Genomic DNA, 20964 nt, shown 5'->3' with positions numbered 1-20964 from the left:
GAAAGAAGTAAAAACCATCTTTATTCAAAAATAATGAAAAAAATTGTAACATCTTTACTGAGATATCATCCATATAACCACAATTTATCCATTAAAAGAGTACAATGCAGGCCAGGCACAGTGGTTTGCGCCTGCAATCCTAATACTTTGGAGGCAAAGGTGAGAAGATCATTTGAGGCCAGGAGTTGAAGTCCAGCCTGAGCAACATAGCGAGACCTCATCTCCACAAAAAATTGGGGGGAAAAAAAATTTATCCGGGCGTGGTGGCATGGGCCTGTAGTCCCAGTTACTCAGGAGGCTGAGTAAGGAGGATCGTTTGAGCCCAGGAGTTTGAGGTTGTAGTGAGCTATCATGATGCCACTGCACTCTACTCACTGTTACAGAACGAGATCTTATCTCAAGAAAACAAACAAAAAATCCAAAACCAAAAACAAGTACACAATTCAATGATTTTAGTATATTCAGAGTTTTGCAACCATATCACCATGATCTAAATTTTAAAAATCTTCATCATTGCAAAAAGAAACACCATACTCATTTGCAGTCACTCCCTACCCCTCCTAGAAAATAAAAATTTTAAATACCATTTACAACAGCATCAAAGAACATAACATACTTTGGATTCAAAGTAATCACAATAAAAAAAAAAGTTGAAGGGGCTTTCTGGTAGAAATTGACCAGTTGTTTATTATTTTATTTATTTGGAAAAGCAAAAGACCTAGGATAACCAAAATGACCGTGAAGAACAACAAATTTGGAGAAATTATTGTGGTTTCAAGCCTTATGATAAAACTACAGTTAATAAGACAATCAGTTATTAGCCTAAAAACAAAAGAGAATCCAGAAATAGATCCATATATACAGTCTGAGGATCCCTAATCTGAAAATTCAGAATGCCCCAAAATATGGAACTTTGAGTGGCAACATGACACTGAAAGGAAATATTCATTGGAGCATTTCGGATTTTAGATTTTCAGACTGGGAATGCCCAACTGTAAGTATAACACATGTATTCCAAAGTCTAAAAAAATCTGAAACACTTCTGGTCCCAAGCACTGTGGATAAGGGACATTCGACGTATCCAATCAATTGACTTTGCTTTCAAAGGTGCCTGCAAAGGTAAATCAATGGGGAAAGTCTTTGCAACAGAACCTTACCTCACACCGCACACAAAAATGAATTCAAGATAGAGCTGAATTTTTCAGCTCCATTATAATCTTACGGGGACACCATCACACATGCAGTCTGTTGTTGAGCAAAATGTCATGTGATGCATGACTGTATATATATCCTACTGGTTCTGTCTCTCGAGAACCTTAATACAACTTGATTCTAGAATGTACTAAAATTGATTAGAATTCTAGATTCTAGAATATACTAAATTCTAGATTAGAATTCTAGATTCTAGAATATACTAAAATTGAACCTTAATACAACTTGATTCTAGAATATACTAAAAATTCCTACAAATCAATAACAAAAAGACACATAACTCAATGAAAAATAGGCAAAAGACTTCAACAGACACTTTACTAGAAATAACATATATTTAATTTAGGAAAATAGTATATACACACAAACACATGAAACGGTGCTCAGCTCGTCAAGTTATCAGGGAAATGAATATTAAAACCAAGTGCTGACAAGGATATGGAACACACTGCCGACAGGAGTAAAATGGTACAACTGCTTTGGCCAACTATTCGGCAAGTTCATAGGCAGCTAAACCTACACCTGCCCTTTGGCTTAGCAATTCTACTCCCAGGTATTTGTAAGAACATAGTACCACAAAAAAGGACTTGAACTAGAATATTCATAGTAGCTATATTCATAATGGCCAAAGTCTAGACTGCCCAACTGTCTAACAGGAAAATGAAAAATAAATTATGAAATATATAATAGATTGTTCCTTAGCAAAAATAAGATACTAAAACGCACAATGAGACGGGTGAATCTCAATAAACTGTGCTGAGTAAAAGAAGTCAGGACCAAGGGGATATGATCTCACTGGCTCATCACTTGGTTACCATGGAAACTAATCCGTGCTGATACCAATCAGAACACTGTGACTCAGGCTGGGGACTGACTGGAAGACAGAATGAGACATCTTTCTAGGGTGATGCATGTACGTGTTTGTCAGAACTCACCCATCAAGGTGTGCATATACTATGTGCGTATTTCTCTGTACTGGAATTGTGTCTCAATACAAAAACATTTTTTGAAACACAAATGCATCCAAAACTTTCTGGGAAAATGTCAGATGGATTTGCTGAGAATACCAGATATGGTGTCTGTAGGCACAGACCACCTGCACAGATCAATAAAGGACAGAATATGATACCTGTTAACTCTCCTTGGGCATTTCTCTGGCTTGATATCCAATTCATAATGATAGATGTCAATTTTGGGGATGTCCATTTCGAAGAAATTGGCCTGTAATTTGATTGTTCTCCCAGAGGTCCCAAAGTCAGGTCTAGGTGGAGGCTTGAAGGCATATCCTTGGATGGGGGGTGGCGGCGGCGCCGGAGGCGCAAGCACTGGAAAACAGCAGAGAGGACACCCGTTACGGGGACAGCGGACTTCCTCAGCCCTCCCCACTCCCCTCAGACCCGAGCCACCCCACACCCGCTCTGGTACTTCCCCTTCACGCCTAGCCCAACACCAAATTTCCACAGAGGTCCATCTCCACAGAAAGCCGATTATTTACTAAAATATACTATAATAACTCAGTCATCACACTTGCCATGTGTGCATTCTTTGCACATCAGGATCTAAAAAGATGGGGCAGTGTGAATTATCAGCAAGGGAGACGTGGTCAAAGGGACAAGATTCATCTGTACTTAACGGGGCCAAAACTGTCAACAGGGCATCCTTCCTTTGATGCTGTTTAAACCATTCATTTACACAGGAAATGCAGAAATAAACTTCATCTCAATTCAGGTTTTCAGCAATGCCATGTGAGAAAAATTCAAGCCACATCAGCTCAGCAAGCCCATCCACTCCCTTGGGGACCGACGGCTTCTCCCTAGGAGGCACTGAGGTGGAACAGCGACCGCACACAGTCCCTGTTCTCCAGTGGTGTCCATTTACCCAGCAAGAAGAAACTTTGAGGGTAGAAACAAAGTTAAACCACAAACAGTTACATTTTTGTCCCAGAAAACATCCAGTCACAAAGCCACAGAAATCTGGACCCACAGTCAATTTCAATTTCTGAGCCAGGAACATTCTCTAAGTGGAAGAGAATAACTGTCCACTTAGGGGTCCCCCACAGGACAAAGCAGTCCCCGTGGGACATGAGAATGTCAGAGGCCTGGACAGGTAGGTAGAGCAACGGCTGGTGAAGCAGAGCTGAGATGCTGGCTCCAAACCAGGCTCCTCCACCCGTCACCGCCCGAGGGCCCCCGGCTTGCACCGCAGCTAATAGCTTTATGTCACTTAAATATGACCAAGCACAGATTCAGCCCATTTCTCCGGCTGGTCCTATTTCTCCTAAGTAGCCTCCTCCAACACCCTACTCCTTCTACAGCATTTGTAATGGGTGACAAGAAACTTGTGAACCTGCTTGCAATACTAACCTGTATTAAAAGCAACGAGGAAAATGCAAAGGCAATTCACAAAACATGTAATTTCACAAGCTATCTTCTTCTTGCTTTTAGCTTTTAATAATGAAAATACTGGCACTTCACAGGAAAGCATGTGGCACATACAATCACAAGTTCTCAAGGCAGAGGAAACGGGGTGGGGGGCCCACCCTCCCTCATCTTGGGGAAGGAAACTACCGCTGAAGACAAGGAAACCTCTGCGGGCCCGAGTCCTCGGGTGGTATCTTAGGTCTATTCTGATCATTCACACGCATCCCAAGTATAAGCTGCCAAAACACGCTGGAGGATCAGAAGCAAAATACTAGCGAGGAGAGTCCAGCAGGAGTGTGGACGGAGGAGCCCCACATGCGTATGAGGACAAGGGCGGAGTGTGCCGGCCCCAGGACAGGCCACTGTCCCCACAGGGTGAGCTCCTGGCCCCAAAGGGAAATAACGTACAAGATGTAAACCAAAGGTACGAGAGGCCAGAAGAAGGTGTAAATGGGCACGCACACATTCACCACATTCGACACAGATGGTTTTAAAAATTAAGTCTAATATCACCTAGAGATGAGTTCTCCAAGCACTCGCTGCCGAATGAGGGAAAGCCCGAGTAACAGCCAGTAGGAGGTGGCACCTGGGAGGACGTCGCCAGGGAGATGCCACTGAGCTGGGTGTCCACAGAACAGCAAGCCAGGTGTCCCAAGTCCCCGCCGGTGTCTTAAGGCCCCATCATCTCCATCTCCCCGATACTGCCAGGCCGCCCAGCCCACTGTGGTTCAAGTGATGTGCTCCAGCGTCTCCATCCTCCAAGGAGAAATTCAGGTTCTCTGTCCTGTGAACACTCCCTCCAACACCCAGCTCGTCTTCCCGCCCCCCGGCCACAGGCAGCATGCGCAATCATGCTTCTCATCTGGCAACTAATCAAGCATTTTGTTTTAAATGCTATTCTGATTGTTTCTGTAAGTGTTGATCTTATTTCCGGATCAGGGGTCGAAACCCTTGGCAGTGGGAAAGCAAATCGTTCTTATTCATCCAGCAATTCCTGGAATGTAATATAGGCACGCCTCGGAGATTGTGGGTTCAGTTCCAGACCACTGCAATAAAGTGAATGTTGCAATAAAGCGAGTCAAGTGAATTTTTTGGTTTCCCAGTGCATATATAAATGTTATATTTACACTATAGTCTATTAAGTGCGCAATGGCATTACGTCTTTAAAAAATGTACATACCTTAAATACTTTATTGCTAAATATGCAGACACAGAGACACGAAGCGAGCACATGCTGCTGAAGCATGGTGCCCAGAGACTTGTTTGAGGCAGGGTTGCCACAAACCTTCCATTTGTAAAAAATGCGGTTATCTCGAAGCATAATAAAACAAGGTGTGCCTGTGGTTCGGAGGGACCCTAGCTGTTCCTGGGAGGGGCAATGACTCCTCCCCGTACACACAGTTGGCAGCACCCTCAGCACTTTAACAATTTATGCATTGGGCCAGATTCCTACCTAGAGTGAGTAGGAAGGCCCAGAACCCAAGGCCCAGAACCCAGCACTGCAGCAGGTACAAAACAGGTGCCAAGGGTTTACTGATTTGCTGATCACTCCACACCTTTAAGATTCCATTTTTAGAGCCACATCTCAAACAGCAAAAGGGAAATGTGTAGTGAATGAGTGATCGACTTCCTGTATGAGCAACTGGGTCACGGGGACCAGAAAGTTTCGGTGTGTGTAGCCAATGCCGAGAGGAGGGAGCTTGTGAGTAAGCTGTCCGCAGGACGAGACGGTCCTCCTACAGAAATCCCCCGGCAGGTCTGCACTGGCCCTGGAAGACCAGGCTGGTGAACCCTGCCCCCAAGGGCCACCTCCTGACAACTCCCTGGCCATGGGGGGCTCCTATCCCTAGCCTTCCCTCTAAGTAAGGGACAGGGACCAGGGGAAAGCTGGCACACAGAAGAGGAAGGTGAGGACTGCCAAGGTTCTCAAGGGGCTGCATGCCTGGGTTGGGTGGGAGGGGCTGCAGAAATTCTGTGCCCCAAGAGACAGTCCTGCTTAATGAAAAATCACCAACAGTGGCCCTGCTAAGAGCATTCTCTAGGAACTTATACTCAACAAACCTTCAAGATGGGAGGGTTAACAGCCTCTCGACGGTGGGAGTAGGGCACGAGACTCCGGGGAGCTGCCAGGTCTCGGGAGGGGAGCCCAGGGAGCAAGCTGCAGGATGCCTGGGTGTGGCCTGGGCCACCCATGGATGCCCCCGGTTCCGCAGCAGACAGGCCTGGTCACAAGAGTCACATCGTTGGCACCAGAATGGCCACAGCCTCTGGCCTCACAGCTGACTAGTGAAAAGGCTGGGAAAACAGTCCCCGAACCCCTGGGCACCACACAGGCACCAGGGGAGTGGCCAAGTGGACACGTGTGCTCACCGCATCACCATGGGTGTGCGGCAGGAGGGCTTCAGTAAGGCAGGCTGGACCCCCCTCGGAGGGAAGGAACCTTGGCCACCTTCCAGAAGATCTCTGCACACTGCCTCGTCGTGGACATGCCCGTGTGACGAGAGGGTGAGGGGGGACCATCCTGGGCATGCAGCTCCATCCCTGGCTCTTTCCACTCAACCACAGATCCTTCTAAACCAGCCCCTGTGGGTGACACACCCCCCTGAATGAAGGGAGCTTGCTTCTCCGCCCGTTGGGAGACATGACTAGGTGACTGCGTTCATATACTATAGCTTTTTCCTTGATTACCAAAGCTTACTACAGAAGACAGAAAAAAAACACAAAGAAAATAAAAATCACCCATAATGCCAGTACTCAGAGATAATCCCTGTAAAATGCCAGCCTTTTTCTAGGCACATATATATAATTCTGTGCACATGTGCTAACTTGGGATTAGGCAGTTTTGTGCCCTGCTTCTTGTATTTAACATTACATTATGCGCATAAAATATTCTCCAAAACATCTCTGGTGATTGCATCACTCACTGAGTCATCACCTACTAATGCCACTTCGGTGGTTTCCAAATTTTCACTTTCAACAGTATAAAATGCTTTGCTGAAACGCCTTTGCAGAGCACCTTCACCTACACCCCAGGGGAGGGACCAGGACCCACACGAAGGTGCGCAGTGCCTGGCAGACACCTCCCCGCCGCCCCCTCCCGCACTTCCTTCCACCAGCCGGTGCAAACACACCCTCCACACAGCCCTGCCTTTCCCCAGTCAGGCCCCATCTCTCACCTCCACTGACTGCTGGGTCTGACCCTCGTCCTCGGGCACCAGAACCACCACCATAGTCCCCAGCCCCTGCACGCATGCTGGCACTTCCTGCCACCTAGAATGCCACAAGACACTGTGTGCGTGAGGCTGAGCCCAGTGTGAGATGCTGCTGCCCACTTCTCAGCCTCCCTCCAACCTGGCCTCACACCCCAGCTCCACCACCTCCCATGGCACCAGTTCACCCCACAATTTTGTGATTCCCCCCCTTTTTTGATGTCCTGTGCTTCTTTGAGAAACAGGTAAACTCTCTGGCCCTCTCCCTTAGGACAAATGCTACACACAAAAAGCTTGGCAGGTGAATCACTGGGGTCACCGAGTTACAGCCAGGCCAGTCCTACCCACCTCTCTGCTGTGGCCTGCACCTGTGGAGCTGGTCTGGCTCCCTGAGGCTCACGTCGGGCCACAGAGTGTCCCAGGACCAGCCCTGACCAGAGTGCCCTGGTAGGAGGAGCCCAGCTGGCCATTTGAAAGCCAGAGAAGCCAGCCTGGGAGGGGAGAGGGCCCCTGGAACCAACAGCAGGAGTTCTCAACCTGGGGTCTACACAGAGAACTTGGGCTACTGCGGATGTGGATGGGGAAAATTTTTCAACTGTGTTTCACTAACCTCTAACTGGAACATAGCACTTCCTGCCACTGGGAATGCAAAAAGCCACAGCAACATCAGCAGAACCTGCAACACTGACAAAAGGCACAGGTGTGCCCATGTCACTTGGCAGCCTTTACCTACGCCACACAGTGTGTTTCCAACTCACCTGCTGCTGGATCTTGCACTTAAAAGTGAACAAGGAGGTCATTTACTACTTTGTCACACATTTGAGACGGTATTTTGTTAACTGCCTCAGTGTGACTGGTTTTCTTTGCCATCCTATGTATTTTGTTCTGTGCCTTGAAAACCACTACTCTGGAAGGGACGTCTCACAAGCTCCACCAGGCTGGTGTGGCAGTTCAAGACCTAATGTGTAAGAACTGCCTGCTCACGGGACAGAGCGGCCTCATCCCTAAACACAGAAGACGGTGTCTCGGCTCCCAAAAATGTCACCACAGTCTCCTGTGGTTGCTGCTGTTGTGTTGCGGGATGGGCCGGGTCTGCCCCCTGGGCCGTGGCTCCCGTGGCCTGGCAGCCAAGACAGGAGCGGCTCTGACGACAGGATTGCGCCTGGCGGGGGCTCTCCTGTCTCCATGGCTGCGCTGATGTGCGCTGAGCTCACGATTTACCGGCTGCCATGACAACCGGGCTCTCACATGGGCTGCCTGGGCAAGAGGGGCTGGGAGCTGGGAATCGACGCAGCGTCCTGCCGGGGCCTGACAGCAGAGCTGCTGACATCAGGCCACACGTGCCTGGGGCCACACCAGCACGGCAGGCTGGGAACTGGGCTTGGGCGCTCTGGGAAAGTGGCTCTACCGACACCACTGAGGGAAGAAACAAGCCAGCGCCTGGCATGGAAAGCAAGCTCTTCTGGGACAAGTGAGCAGACAAGCTCGAAAAATTGTCTAGAGATTACATCTCTGCTATTTTCTATAGACTTGTGCATATAAAATTGATTTTTAAAAAAACTGCTTAACACGTTAGGTTGGGGACACAGATCTTGAACCTAAGGGGGAGATGACAACTTGCTGCAACCTGGTCCCCACCCCCACACACCCAGGCTTTTACTGAGCGCCTACTGTGTAACAAGTACACATGCAAATGTCACCAGTGTATATCCCCCCAGGCCAAGGAAAATGTCCTCGACCAGAGATGACATGTAATGAATGAATCACAGGATTTGGAGCAGGAAGTCGCCTTGGGAACTGAGGGCAGGGAGAGAGTAACTCAGCCGTCCCTCCAGCCTGCTGAGTCACCGACTGTGAGCCCAGCCCTACGCAGGTGCTGGGGACACAATGCCCAGGAGACTGCTCTGGGGGCTAAATCTGGGGGAGGGACACGTACACTGAGACTTCCGAGAGAGGCCGGTGCCCAGTGGGGTTCCTGCCTCCCGCCCCGACACACGCATTCCTTCCGCTCATTCCTTCTGTGACATCTGAGTTATGCGACCTTTAAAAAACAAAAAGACCTGCATGACTGTGCACTCCTAGGTGACTTAAATGTTCCTTAAGAAAAATCTAAACCACACAGCCCGTGAAGTAAATGAGGAGCTCAGCTCAGCTCATAAATTAAGCAGCCTTGGCCTCCGGCTAGAAAACCACGAGGCCCGGGGTCTGTATCACATTGCTGTCCAGCCACCACCTGAGCTTGTGTCATGGCTCTGCGGAAAGGCTGGAGCAAGGGCTCTCTTCTAGGAAGCTGCCCGGCCCTCGGCACCCGTGTCTCAGGGGACACCAATACTGAGAGATTTGCTACCCAAATGGTATGCAAAACTCTTTTCAGAACATCCTTACTCAAAGCATGCGTATCCTGTTTTCCTTCTAGAACTCTGTTTTTATTGTGTGGGGCAAAAGCTAGAAATTATGACGGCCAAAGAAAGTGATAAAAATAGCTCAGGGCTGTAGTGCCGGTGGGCATGGGCGTGGTCTCCTCCATGCTCAAATGGAGGCTTCTTGGCTGAGCAACAGATGCGTCCGGGTGCCCTGGCCAGGTGCTGTCTGAGCAGTGCGACCACCTGGATCTGAGCTGTTCGCTATGAGGTATGGGAGCAGGACAGGTCGATGGCTCACTGGAGCACAGACCAGAAAGCAGATGCTCAAACTGGTACCCTCCTGCTAAAACAAGGGTGCGCAGTTGACAATTCACCTGCTGTCTACACAGGCGAGCCTCGGTGACGATGGCCACCCAGGTTGACTGAACTAGATTAAACACAGTCACAGCAGCCTCCCTGGTGAAATGAATGAAGGCATTCTCAGAATGAGCGCTAAGAATGCAGACAGGAACATCTGCTTCTGTCAGCTGGAGACAAAACAACTACACACTCTGCAGAGCTGTAGTGTCAGACCCGGGCAACCCACCAGCCAACTAGGAACAAAGACAACAAAACCAAACCCAGCCTGCTTCCACGGGGAGGTGGATTTGAGTCTGGCCGATTGCCAAGACGCAGGACCGTTCGCTCTTGCGGTCCACCCAAGCATCACGGCCAAGTGGAGCCCGGCTGGGAGCTGGGTCTGCACCTAGACACCTTCACCTGCCCGGTCTGGCTCCCAGACCTTGGTGAACTCTGCTTGAAGTGAGCTCTGAAGCTCCCCAGGTTTTCAGGGACACAAAGTAAAATGTGACAGGACGGTGAGGAAAAGGAACCCCTGTCCTTTGGGGCCCCAGGTCCCAGGCCTAGAGGACCCCTCAGAACATGGGAGAGAGTGGAGGACAGGCAGATAGACGCTCCACGGTGGAAAGGAGTCAACAGACACCTCACTGGCCATGTTTGCAAAGGCTGCTTCTGCCACCAGCCAGAGCACAGAACGTGCCAGAAAGTGCCACCCACCAGTATTTAGCAGAAATTGCATCATGGTGATCTTTTTAACCGGGGGCATCTGTGCCCAGGCATCAGCTGATTACACTAAGGTGTTTAAATGTGGTGAGAAATGGCCCCAAGTGTGCTTGGCTCAGAGAACACTGCACGAAAGCCACCGTCAGCCTGAGCCCTGGTCCTTTGTTCCCTGGGGACAGACCCTGCTGCAGCCTGAGGACCTGGTGAGTCCCAGCGTAGGAAACCACCCCTACCCGTTCTCCTGTGAGAGGGGACACGGGACCCACCCTACACCACAGCCACGCCGCATCTACACCCTAAGAAGGAACTGGCACTTCCGCTCCCCACACCCTTGGGAAGGTTGGGTGGCGCCTCCCACTCAGAACAAAAGAGGAAAGGAGAGACTGGAGGGAACCCTGGGCAGGCTCCCCGGCACGGGGGAGGACGGCCAACTGCCGAGACAGACAGCTGCTCTTTGGAAACGTGTCATCTTCACACACGGGGCCTGGCTCCTGGAAGTCTCATTTCTGATCTTTGTGGGTAAAAATTCTCTGGGCATTTCCAATCTGCCTCAGCCTGGTTCTTGGCAATGCCAAAAGAGGGGGCCCTGGGAGGCAACCTGGACAGGGGAGCTGTCGCTCCCAAAGCAGGGGCTGCGGAGGTGCCAGGGCGAGGGCAGCAGCGAGCACACCCCAGGGAAGGCCCGGCACTGCCTGCCGGAGCCACACCAGCCACCAGCCTCCCGAGTCAGGACTGGGGATGACGACTGAAATTACTCATTCAACTCTTCCGGTCTAATGAGTAATATTCTAAAAATATTTTAACCTTACTGTAGTGAGCAATACAGCGTGCATACAAAGAGTATATGACACATATATACAGTTTAGGATTAATTATAAAACAAACATCCAACTACCCTCCTACAGATGACTAACAATATTGTTCTTTATTTTCATGGCAAATTTAAAGAATTTCATCTACAATGGGGTTTTTAAGGGACTTTTGCGATTTAACTTGAAACTCCAACGATCATCATTTCTTTGAGAAATGGTCTCCAAAACCACCCCTGGGACCTATAAAAAATTTTGTTTTCCTGTAAATTTTGAATAAATTTTCCCTCACAAGTCAAAACCCTGCCCTCTGACCATCTGTCTTTACTCAACGATATCAGAAATAGTATAATATATACAAAGCAGAATGAAAGAAATACTGGTAAAATGTAAATTCCTCCCACAGAAACGTTCCCAAATCACCGTAGCCGATAGGCGTGGTCACCATTACTGCTGGATCTATTAAGGTAACCGCATTCTCTTCAAGCGTTTCTCAAAAACTGTCGCCATGCAATGCGAGCACCTGACAAAAGCTCAGTGAAGACGTGGAAAACATCTCACACGCACGTCTCTCCCTAGCTTCTCTCCAGCCCTTACCGGTTTGACCGTGTATTTCTTTGGTAATTCTCTGATTAGTATCTGCCTCTCCCACTAGAATGTGAGCATCACAACAGCAGGGGTTGTATCCAGTTTTGTGCAACTGCTCACCGAATGAAGGAGTAGATGAATAAAAGAATATCTTAATGTCACACTGACTCTTAGTTAAAACACCTATGGACCCAGTGTGGTGGCTCACGTCTGTAATCCCAGCACCTTGGGAGGCCGAGGTGGGAGGATGGCTTGAGCACAGGAGTTGGAGGCTGCAATGGAGCTATGGTGATGCCACTGCACTCCAGCCTGGGCAAAAGAGTGAGACCCTGCCTCAAGAAAAAACAGACAAAAGCTCACCTTACTGATTTATAACTCAATGCCAAGTGCTTTTAGGGTAAAATCATGAGGCATTCACATGAGGACTGTTTCAACTAAAGAAGCCAGCATTTATCAAGCATCTACTACACCGTAGGAATGAGATTTCAGACAGACACGTTCTCATCTACCCGCACACCTGCCCTCTCAGACACAGGTGTTCACCGCACCGAGGAGGAGCTGGGGCTCCACAGGCTGGGGTGACCCGGCCCCAGGCACCTGGCCAGGGGAGCGCAGGGGCCAGGATCCCGATTTCCAGGTCTCCCTCCACCGACACTGTCCCCTGCACTGGCCGGTCTCCTCCCTCACAGCACTCCACGTGCATCTCCACATGTTCATTTCAGTGAACAGTCTATTCCTCTAAAAAACCTCAGTCCTCCTTTTTTCACCTAAAACATGCAAGAATCTGACCTACCAATCACATGCATCCCCCCAAAACGTACATCTATTATTTATCAATAAAAGCATATAAATTAAAAAACAGAATCTGACCTGTCACCTTCACTCCCCATCTGTGCTAAACAGCAAAGTTCAAAAAACTCCTTTGTGCGTTTACATAACTGATTCATTCTAGATACCCAGAATACTTCTCAATGCCTATGTAAAATGTTTCATTTCCCTTTTTGACACGTGCATTCACATTTTAAGCTCCCATAATAATTTAAGAAGTAATGGCCCTATTGCACCCGGCACAGTGCGAGTTTCTTCACGCATCTCATTCAATCCTTAATACAGGTAAGGCAAATATGGTGCTCGCTTTACAGATGGAGAACAGAAATGTCCAGAAGTCAGCGGACAGGCAAAGCTGCCTTTGAGAGAGCAGATATGCTTAAATCAAACAAAAGGAGACAGAGGAGCTAACAGTGCCTAACAGTCTAGCCTCTCCATGTTCACTTGGTTAGATCTAAGAGGCCATTAGGGAGGTCTGACGTGCCAAGCCCTGTGCTACAGCGTTGTAAGCACCACCCCATGGCAGGATTCCACTCACTCCACACTTTCCAAGCACCTCCTGGGTCCCCGTTCTCAGGGTGCTCAGCTTCAGAAGAGGGCAGGAAGAAGAACCATTGCAGTCTCCCTATGAATAGGAGTGTACAACCAAGCCACCAGCAGAGTTCAGGCTGGACTACGGTGGCACTCTAATCAACGGTACAGGAAAGAAAAAAGCGTGTTGGAACAACTTTCTGAATATTCAAGGGGAAAAAAACAAGGTGAGCTCCCTCTCACATCTTATCACAAAATAAATTCCAAATGGGTGTGAACTGTAAATAGATAGTATTTTGAAACAAAAGCATTCACAGAAATAGATATATTTTAATTTCTCTTTTCTTTAGAGACAGGGTCACACTCTGTCTCCCAGGCTAGAGTGCAGTAGTGTCATCATAGCTCGTTGCAGCCTCCAACTCCTGGGCTCAAGTGATCCTCCTGCCTCAGCCTCCAGAGTAGCTGGGACTACAGGTGTCTGTCACCACGCCCAGCTAATTTTTCTGTTTTCTTGTAGAGATGGGGTCTTGCTATGTTGCTCAGATTGGTCTCGAACTCCTGGCCCACAAACGAGCCACTGAGTCCAGCCAAAATATTTTAAAATTTAGTAACCTTTTATAATTTGGGGGAAGAAACGCTTTTGCTTAGAACCAAAAATCAGAGGCCACAAAAGAACAAACTTGACTACGTATGATGTTTAAAAACTCCTCTAAAGACATGACAAACTCAAAATTTTGTGACATCACAAATTCACAAACCTAAAAAATATAAATATACACAGTTTGTAGAAATTGATAAAGAGAAAATTTAAAACTCCAGCAGGAAATGGGCAAGGGGGATGAACGGACAGTGCATAAGAAACACCAGTAGCCAATAAACATACGAAAATGTTTTTAGGCCGGGCGCGGTGGCTCACGCCTGTAATCCTAGCACTCTGGGAGGCCGAGGTGGGCGGATCGTTTGAGCTTAGGAGTTCGAGACCAGCCTGAGCAAGAGCGAGACCCCATCTCTACTAAAAATAGAAAGAAATTATATGGACAGCTAAAAATATATATAGAAAAAATTAGCCGGGCATGGTGGTGCATGCCTGTAGTCCCAGCTACTCGGGAGGCTGAGACAGGAGGATCCCTTGAGCTCAGGAGTTTGAGGTTGCTGTGAGCTAGGCTGATGCCACGGCACTCACTCTAGCCTGGGCAACAGAGTGAGACTCTGTCTCAAAAAAAAAAAAAAAAAAAAAATGTATTTAGCCTTTGATCAAAGAAATAAATTAAAATTATAAATAATATTTTGCCTAGCTAGCGCTGATAAGAGCAGGGACAATATGACTACTCCCATCCATCCATGGTTTTTGGTTTGTTTTGAGACAGAGTCTCACACTGGCGTCATCGCAGCTCACAGCAGCCTCAAACTCCTAGGTTCAAGCGATCCTCCTGTCTTGGCCTCCCAGAGTGCTAGGATTACAGGCATGAGCCACATCCATAATTTTAACAGAGGTATTTTAAAATTATGTGTCCTTTGGTCTAGGAACTCAACATCTGTGCATTTGTCCTATTGAGATACTCGGGCATCTAGACATGACAGCATGGAAGACTAAGAATGACTGAAATGTCCATTAGTAGAAAACAGGTTAAATGAACTATGATGACAGTTGAGTGACATCATGCATCCACATTAATTACACAGAGAGAGGTCCATATATTGGCAAGTGGGAGCAAGTTTCAAAATGGTGTTTGATGCAATCCCATCCGTCTTATAATCTCTCTCTCTCTCACACACACACACACACACCATATGAATAAGAACATGTATTGAAGGATTATAAAACAAAATTTTCACAGTGATTATCCCCGAGTGCTCGAGCAACAATTGGCCTTTCTACTCTTCTTTATGCTTCTGTACTAAAGGTTTTATTTTATTTTTTTAAGAGACAGGGTCTTACTATGTTGCCCAGGCTGGACTCAAACTCCTGAGTTCAAGGGATCCTCCCACCTCAGCCCCATGAGTAGCTGGGATGACAGGCAGGCACCACTGTGCATAGCTACTTCTGTTTTTAAGAAAGCATACTGTATGTATCATTAAAAAATAACATTTATTTTTTAAAAGCCTACAAAGAAGAGTATGAACAAATTCTGAGAGAAGGACAAATGAATGCTTGATACAGCATTCTATTTTTCTCTGACATTTTCCTACATTGAAGAAAATAAAAACTGAGTAAGCAAGCACACATAATCATTACACCATCAACAGACACCCAGAGAGGTTTAGAGACGTGCTCAATGCAAGGTCTGAGGCAGGCCTCTTTTCCCACTGTATGTTTCACGAATGAGCAAAGTGCGACTTGTATGCGAAGAGGCTTGTCCCTGGGAGCGCAGATGCTGGGAGGTAGGAGGCGGAGCGGCAGCTGAGAAGTGCCCAGCACGGAGACAGGGCCCATCGTCTGCCAGAGGCTCGGGGGCATCGTGACCTCTGCTTCACCCTGTGGCCACACAGCCCTGTCCTGGAGAACTCCCCTGGTGCCTGCCAGCCCCTGGGGACCTGCCCAGCCAGGGCAAAATGCAAACACGCATCCTTGCCCCAGCGCACATCACGCTCTTTTGCATCTTTGCTGGTGAACATATTATTTGAAATAGAAGACTCAAGCCATAATTTGGGTTTTACATCACAGTTACAGGGAACTCATACTAGAATTCTATAAAAGGGGAGGGGGGAGGAAAAACTCCGCAGAAGATCTGTTGTTCCTTCACAGTGTAACCATGCCCTGTGACGTCACCTGGGCAGGGCCCTGTGCCTCCGCTCTGCTGCCGACTCAGGCGGGGAGTCCCGCTCTCCCTCCCGCGCTCACAGGGCTGAATCATTTTCCAAGGTGGCAAGAAAACCACCTCATTTACATACACCTTTTCCAGCAAGCACAAGCTAGGAACTCCAATTCTGAGAGCTTCACTGTCTCTCCAGTGCCAGCGTGGGCGCTGGGGAAGTGTGATGTTCGCATCAGTGCAGGGGGTGGCATCTGCGGTGATGGCATAAGCAGCCCCACGATCCAGCTAGAGCAGTGACCGCTGAGCCACAGCTGGCCACCCACCGGTCAGCGTTCTTTTATTCTGTAATGGCACATCCCACCTACTGAGGAAAGTGCCATTCTGTAAACTGTCACTCCTGTCGTGTCGCCCACGCTCAAGCATGAACCAGGTGAGCTGGAAATGAATTTCTCATCATGAGCAGCAGTTTGACAAGCCTGGCTGCCCCTGCTTTCCCTAACTGCTTTCCTGGCAACAGCCACGACAGACACCAAAGGGCTGGGCCAGGGCCAACCCTCACCTCCCTGCCCGAGAAGGGCCCTTTCCAATGCCTGAGCCTCAAAGCTTAAACTGTGGTACTGGAATAAGAAGAAATTAGCATTCAGAAATCTCTAGCTAACTCAAGCCTGCTTAAACCTGATCTATCAGTATTAGCTTGTGAGGACTAATTTTAAGAGAAAGGGAATCAGGAAGAGAAAATGACATCGAAAATGAAAAACCACAATTTCAGCTCCATCCCACAGGGCTACTAACGCGTCTTAGCCTTTTGCCTGTCTTAAAAAGAATGTCTATTTTTATTAGCTAGGCAGCAAAACCCATCAACATCTCCTGCTCATCTGCTACAACGCACGAGCCCGTTACACTCAGCATCAACGCGTTGTGTCATCTGCAGCCTGGGAGAACCGACAGACAGGTGACCCCGCCTGCCCCGAGCCTCACAGCAGACAGCCACCCTGACCCAGGTGGGGCCCAGCCCTGGGCTGCAGGGCACACAGGGCCCAGCCACCACTGAGCTCACTGTTCTAGGGGTTCTAACAGAGGATGGGAAGGAAATAAAGGACAAGACAAAACAGTGTGAGGAGCCAGGTGTTCCCAGGCAGCTCGGCCACTGAAGGCAGCTCGGCCACTGACGGCAGCAGGACAGGGAGGAAATAGACCGCCACAGCTTCCACGACCCTTGTGCTAAGTAAGAGGCTTGGACCACAAGCGAGAGCACGGTCTCTGTGCTGGAGGACAACTACAAATGCTTTGGTCAGATGTTTTGAAGCCACTGCACCAAAAAGAATTAGGCAAAGGCAGCAGGATTCATTCACCAGGATCCAGAAGTTTAGGTTCAACTACGTGAGCCCAGTGGTCTCCCACGAGCCAGCCTCCCTGTGCATGTTCCCGGTTCTGCTCCACAAGAGAAATGCGACAACACACCACGTTCTCCAAAGTCACCTCTCCCTTCTGGCTGTTCCTGTTGTACTGTTCACACCTCTCATGCTGGAGTCAGTTCTACTGTGTGTTTCAGTAGTTTGCGGGCAGAGAGTATTTCTTCCTGTTAGATCTCGAGCCCAGTGGGGACAGCCATGGCACCCATACCACCCCTCTTGGCACCCCACACACAAAGTCAAAATTGGCAGGTCGTCCGTGCTCAGTAAGCACCCGCTGAAACACAGTTACTGTTCGGCACCTGGGATCATGGCCATGATCAGACCAGTATCTGAAAGAGATGCTCACTGAACATCTGCTATGTGGTGGTGCACTACATTCATTCTCTTAACTATTAATAGTATTAAGCAACCTATGACAAGGACTATCCCTGTATCCATTTTACAGATAAATTAAGTAACCAATATGGTCACAGTTAGAAAATAGGCACCCTGGAATTTAAGACCTAGTCTGCTGGGTTCTGTAAGCCCAACATCTTTGGTGACTACGAAGGCAGAAAGTCTGCCCAAGAGGAGCCGGAGTGGGAGGAAGGGTGGTGAGAGGGAGAGGGAGTGGGCTCCCCCCTGGATATCTGCAGCCATGGGGTCCTATGCTCAGGCTTGGGTTTTGAATTACACCACCTGTAGGGTCCAGGCAACCCCCTAAGTGACAAATTTAAGATGCACATGAAAGTGGCCCCCGAGGGAGTGCTCAAAGCCATTCCATTAAACTAGGTGGCTGCTATACGACATTCATTTTATGATTTATATCTTTTTACCTGTCTGGAAATCAAGATCCTCTCATGATCTAAAAGACAAAAACAATAAACAAAATAGACAAAAGCCCCGAGCAACGTAGGATAGAGGGGTTCTTTGCCCTAACAAGAGGTATCTAAAGAAAACCTACTGCAACCTCATTCCCATTGGGGATGTACCAGGAATTCTTTTGAGGTCAGAACTAAACAATCAACAATGATATCACCACTTCAACAGATCTCAGCAAAGGCAGTAAGAAAAGAAAAAGAAATAAACAACACAACTGGAGACAAAGACACACGCGGACAACATAATTGCCATGTAAAAATGAGGCTGAATCCAATCGGCGGGCGCAGTGGCTCACACCTGTAATCCCAGCACTCTGGGAGGCGGAGGCAGAAGGATCGCTTGAGCTCAGGAGTTCCAAGACCAGCTTGAGCAAGAATGAGATCCCGCTTCTACTAAAAAATTAAATTAAAAAAAAGGAAAATGAGACCGAATCCACAGGCACACTGTTAGAACTAAAAAGAACCCAACCAGTTTGCTTAAATCCATTGCATTCCTGGACGGGAGCAACCGCTAATTAGAAAAGTTAATTTAACCAAGATGCCATTGACAAACAACAAACACTGCAAGGTACAGAAGAGGGACAAGTATAAAATCTACTTAAAAGCATTTCCTTTAATCAGTCCTGCCCTGGGCAGGAGCCTCTGCTGCCTGGCTTTGTGTTAACGTATGTTCTCTATCAGACCCTGCAGCACAATGGTAAGTCAAGATCACCAGGGGTGGGGCTTAAGGAACCAAAAATGTTCACTCATTCTGAAAAAAATTAAACCAGATTCTGTGTGGTTTTGTGTTAGCATTCTACGAGAAGGTGCAGTGTAACTCTGCTCATCACACTGCTCAGCTGAGCTGAAGTGTGGCTGAAAGCACTCACACGGGATCCGTCTTTCCTACATATTGTTAACAAAGAAAAATTGGTATTTGGTGACCACCTTGAACAACACAGACAATTATGTAACCCTGCTTCGTAAAGTTGGTCCCAATTAATTTTTTTGGAAAGATAATACTGGGCAGTTTTAAAACAGCCCCACTGAGAGGGTGGGGTCTGTGACCCCTTCCCGGAACCCAAGCAGCTGGGACCAGCTTGGCAACGGGCAGGGAGAAAATAATGCTGTGGGCTTCTGGGGCTGGGTCACAAAGGCCATGCAGATTCCACCCTGTTCCTGGAAATGTTCGCTTTCAGGACATTTCGTCAGGGAACCCAACCGCCATGCTGTGGGGAAGCCCAAGCCATGCAGAAAGGCCACCTGTAAGCACCGTAGCCGACAGTCCCTGCTGAGCCCAGCCTTTGAGTCATCCCAGCCCAGGCACCAGGCATATGAGAAGCCTCCAGGTGACACCACCCCTAAGCCACTTCACCCCTCCACAGCTGAGGCATTATAGGGCAAACTAAACTTCCCCACTGTGCTCTTTCTAAATTTCTGACCCACGGTATCCACAAGTATAACAAAATAGTTGTAGTCTCACGCCATTCACTTTGGAGGGATTTTTTACATAGCAATACATAACTGGAATACCAATTTTTTTAATAGTGCCAAACCAACCAGATCTTCTTGGCCAAAGTTACGTTCGCTACACGAGGCCCCTGATTCAGTACAGACTATTTACACGTCCAACTGTCACTCAGCCCTGTCGTGGTAAATAGAGCCATAAGCGTGCACCTTAGGAGAAAGGCACATGGAGCTGAGGAATGTTGGATGGGAAGTCCTTTGTCAATCATATTCCCAGTCATGGAAGTGAGAAAATGGCAGCAGATTTTAAAAGTTTAGTCTTGGGTTTCTAGTAGTACAGCCAGCCAGGTACTGGGAAGACATCTCCCGCTGCAAAGCAACTCTGGCCTGGGTGACACAGGCTTTTTGGTGCAATGCAGGGCCCACAGGAAGGGACATCTCTAAGAGCAAAACCAAAATGAAACAGAAAGTTGGCAAGCTCAGAGAAAGTGGGCTCCCCTGGGATCGAGGACTGATGTGATGCTGGTCTCAACCCCAGCCTGCGGCCCACTGATTGGTCCCACGTTACCTTGGTGATGCCACCCTCCTGTGGTCCCTCAGTGTGAGCCAGCATCCCACACCATCCACTTACAGGCCCACCCTCCACAGGGACAACCACCACACCTTCTCCCCAAGCCCCCAGCACCTCCTCCTGCATCCTCCCCAGCTGGGAACTGGCTTTCGGTTTCAGAAGTAAAAGCTGCTGAGACGGCTCCCATGGTCTCCCCAGCCCCACCCGCCTGGGCCTTCTCACCTGCTGCTGCAGGTGAGCTGTGGGTGCCCAAGCCAGGGCCAGCCGCCACTGACAGGCCCCCACACGTGGACACCGCTACACCGTCGGCTCCTGGCTAAGGGCCCTCTCTATCAGATCATTCCCAACATAGACAAGCCTCGAGACTCCATCTTATACAAGACAAGACAAAGAGAAAGATCTTAAAAGACACTAGAGAGAGGCCAGGCACGGGAGCTCTCGCCTGTAATCCTAGCACTCTGGGAGGCGGAGGCAGGCGGACCGCTTGAACTCAGGAGTTCAAGACCAGCCTAAGCAAGAGCGAGATCCCGTCTCTACTAAAAATAGAAAAATTTGGCACAGTGGTATGCACCTGTAGTCTCAGCTACTTGTAAGGCTGAGGCAGGAGGATCACTTGAGCCCAGGAGTTTGAGGTTGTAGTGAGCTATGATGACACCACTATACTCTAGACAGGGTAACAGAGTGAGACTGTTTCAAAAAAAAAAAAAAAAAAAAAAACCCCCAGACACTAGAGAGAAAACAGATCAGCTACAAAACCACCATGACCAGAGAGCCCACTTTAACAGCAACCATGCACACCCAGAACAGAGGAATGTTGTCAGAGTGCAAATAGAAAACTCTCGGCCCATAAACCTATGCTCAGAAAAACTACCTCTAAAGAATGAAGCTCAAGTA

General features: G+C 48.4%; 1 protein-coding gene across 1 annotated transcript in view; it reads right to left on the bottom strand.

Moving 5' to 3' along the window:
• Window positions 1-20964, bottom strand: part of AGO2 (argonaute RISC catalytic component 2) — a 103542-nt gene that overhangs the window by 50943 nt on the left and 31635 nt on the right. Inside the window, exon 2 of the mRNA XM_069465947.1 lies at window positions 2342-2537. Within this exon, the coding sequence (XP_069322048.1) occupies window positions 2342-2537 (196 nt within the window). The remainder of the gene's footprint in view (window positions 1-2341; window positions 2538-20964) is intronic.

The sequence above is a fragment of the Eulemur rufifrons genome, chromosome 3 (assembly GCF_041146395.1).
Source record: "Eulemur rufifrons isolate Redbay chromosome 3, OSU_ERuf_1, whole genome shotgun sequence".
In the NCBI taxonomy this organism is placed as follows: domain Eukaryota; kingdom Metazoa; phylum Chordata; class Mammalia; order Primates; family Lemuridae; genus Eulemur; species Eulemur rufifrons.
Note: the sequence above shows the minus strand (reverse complement) of the source record. Positions and strands in the feature narration are given on the sequence as shown.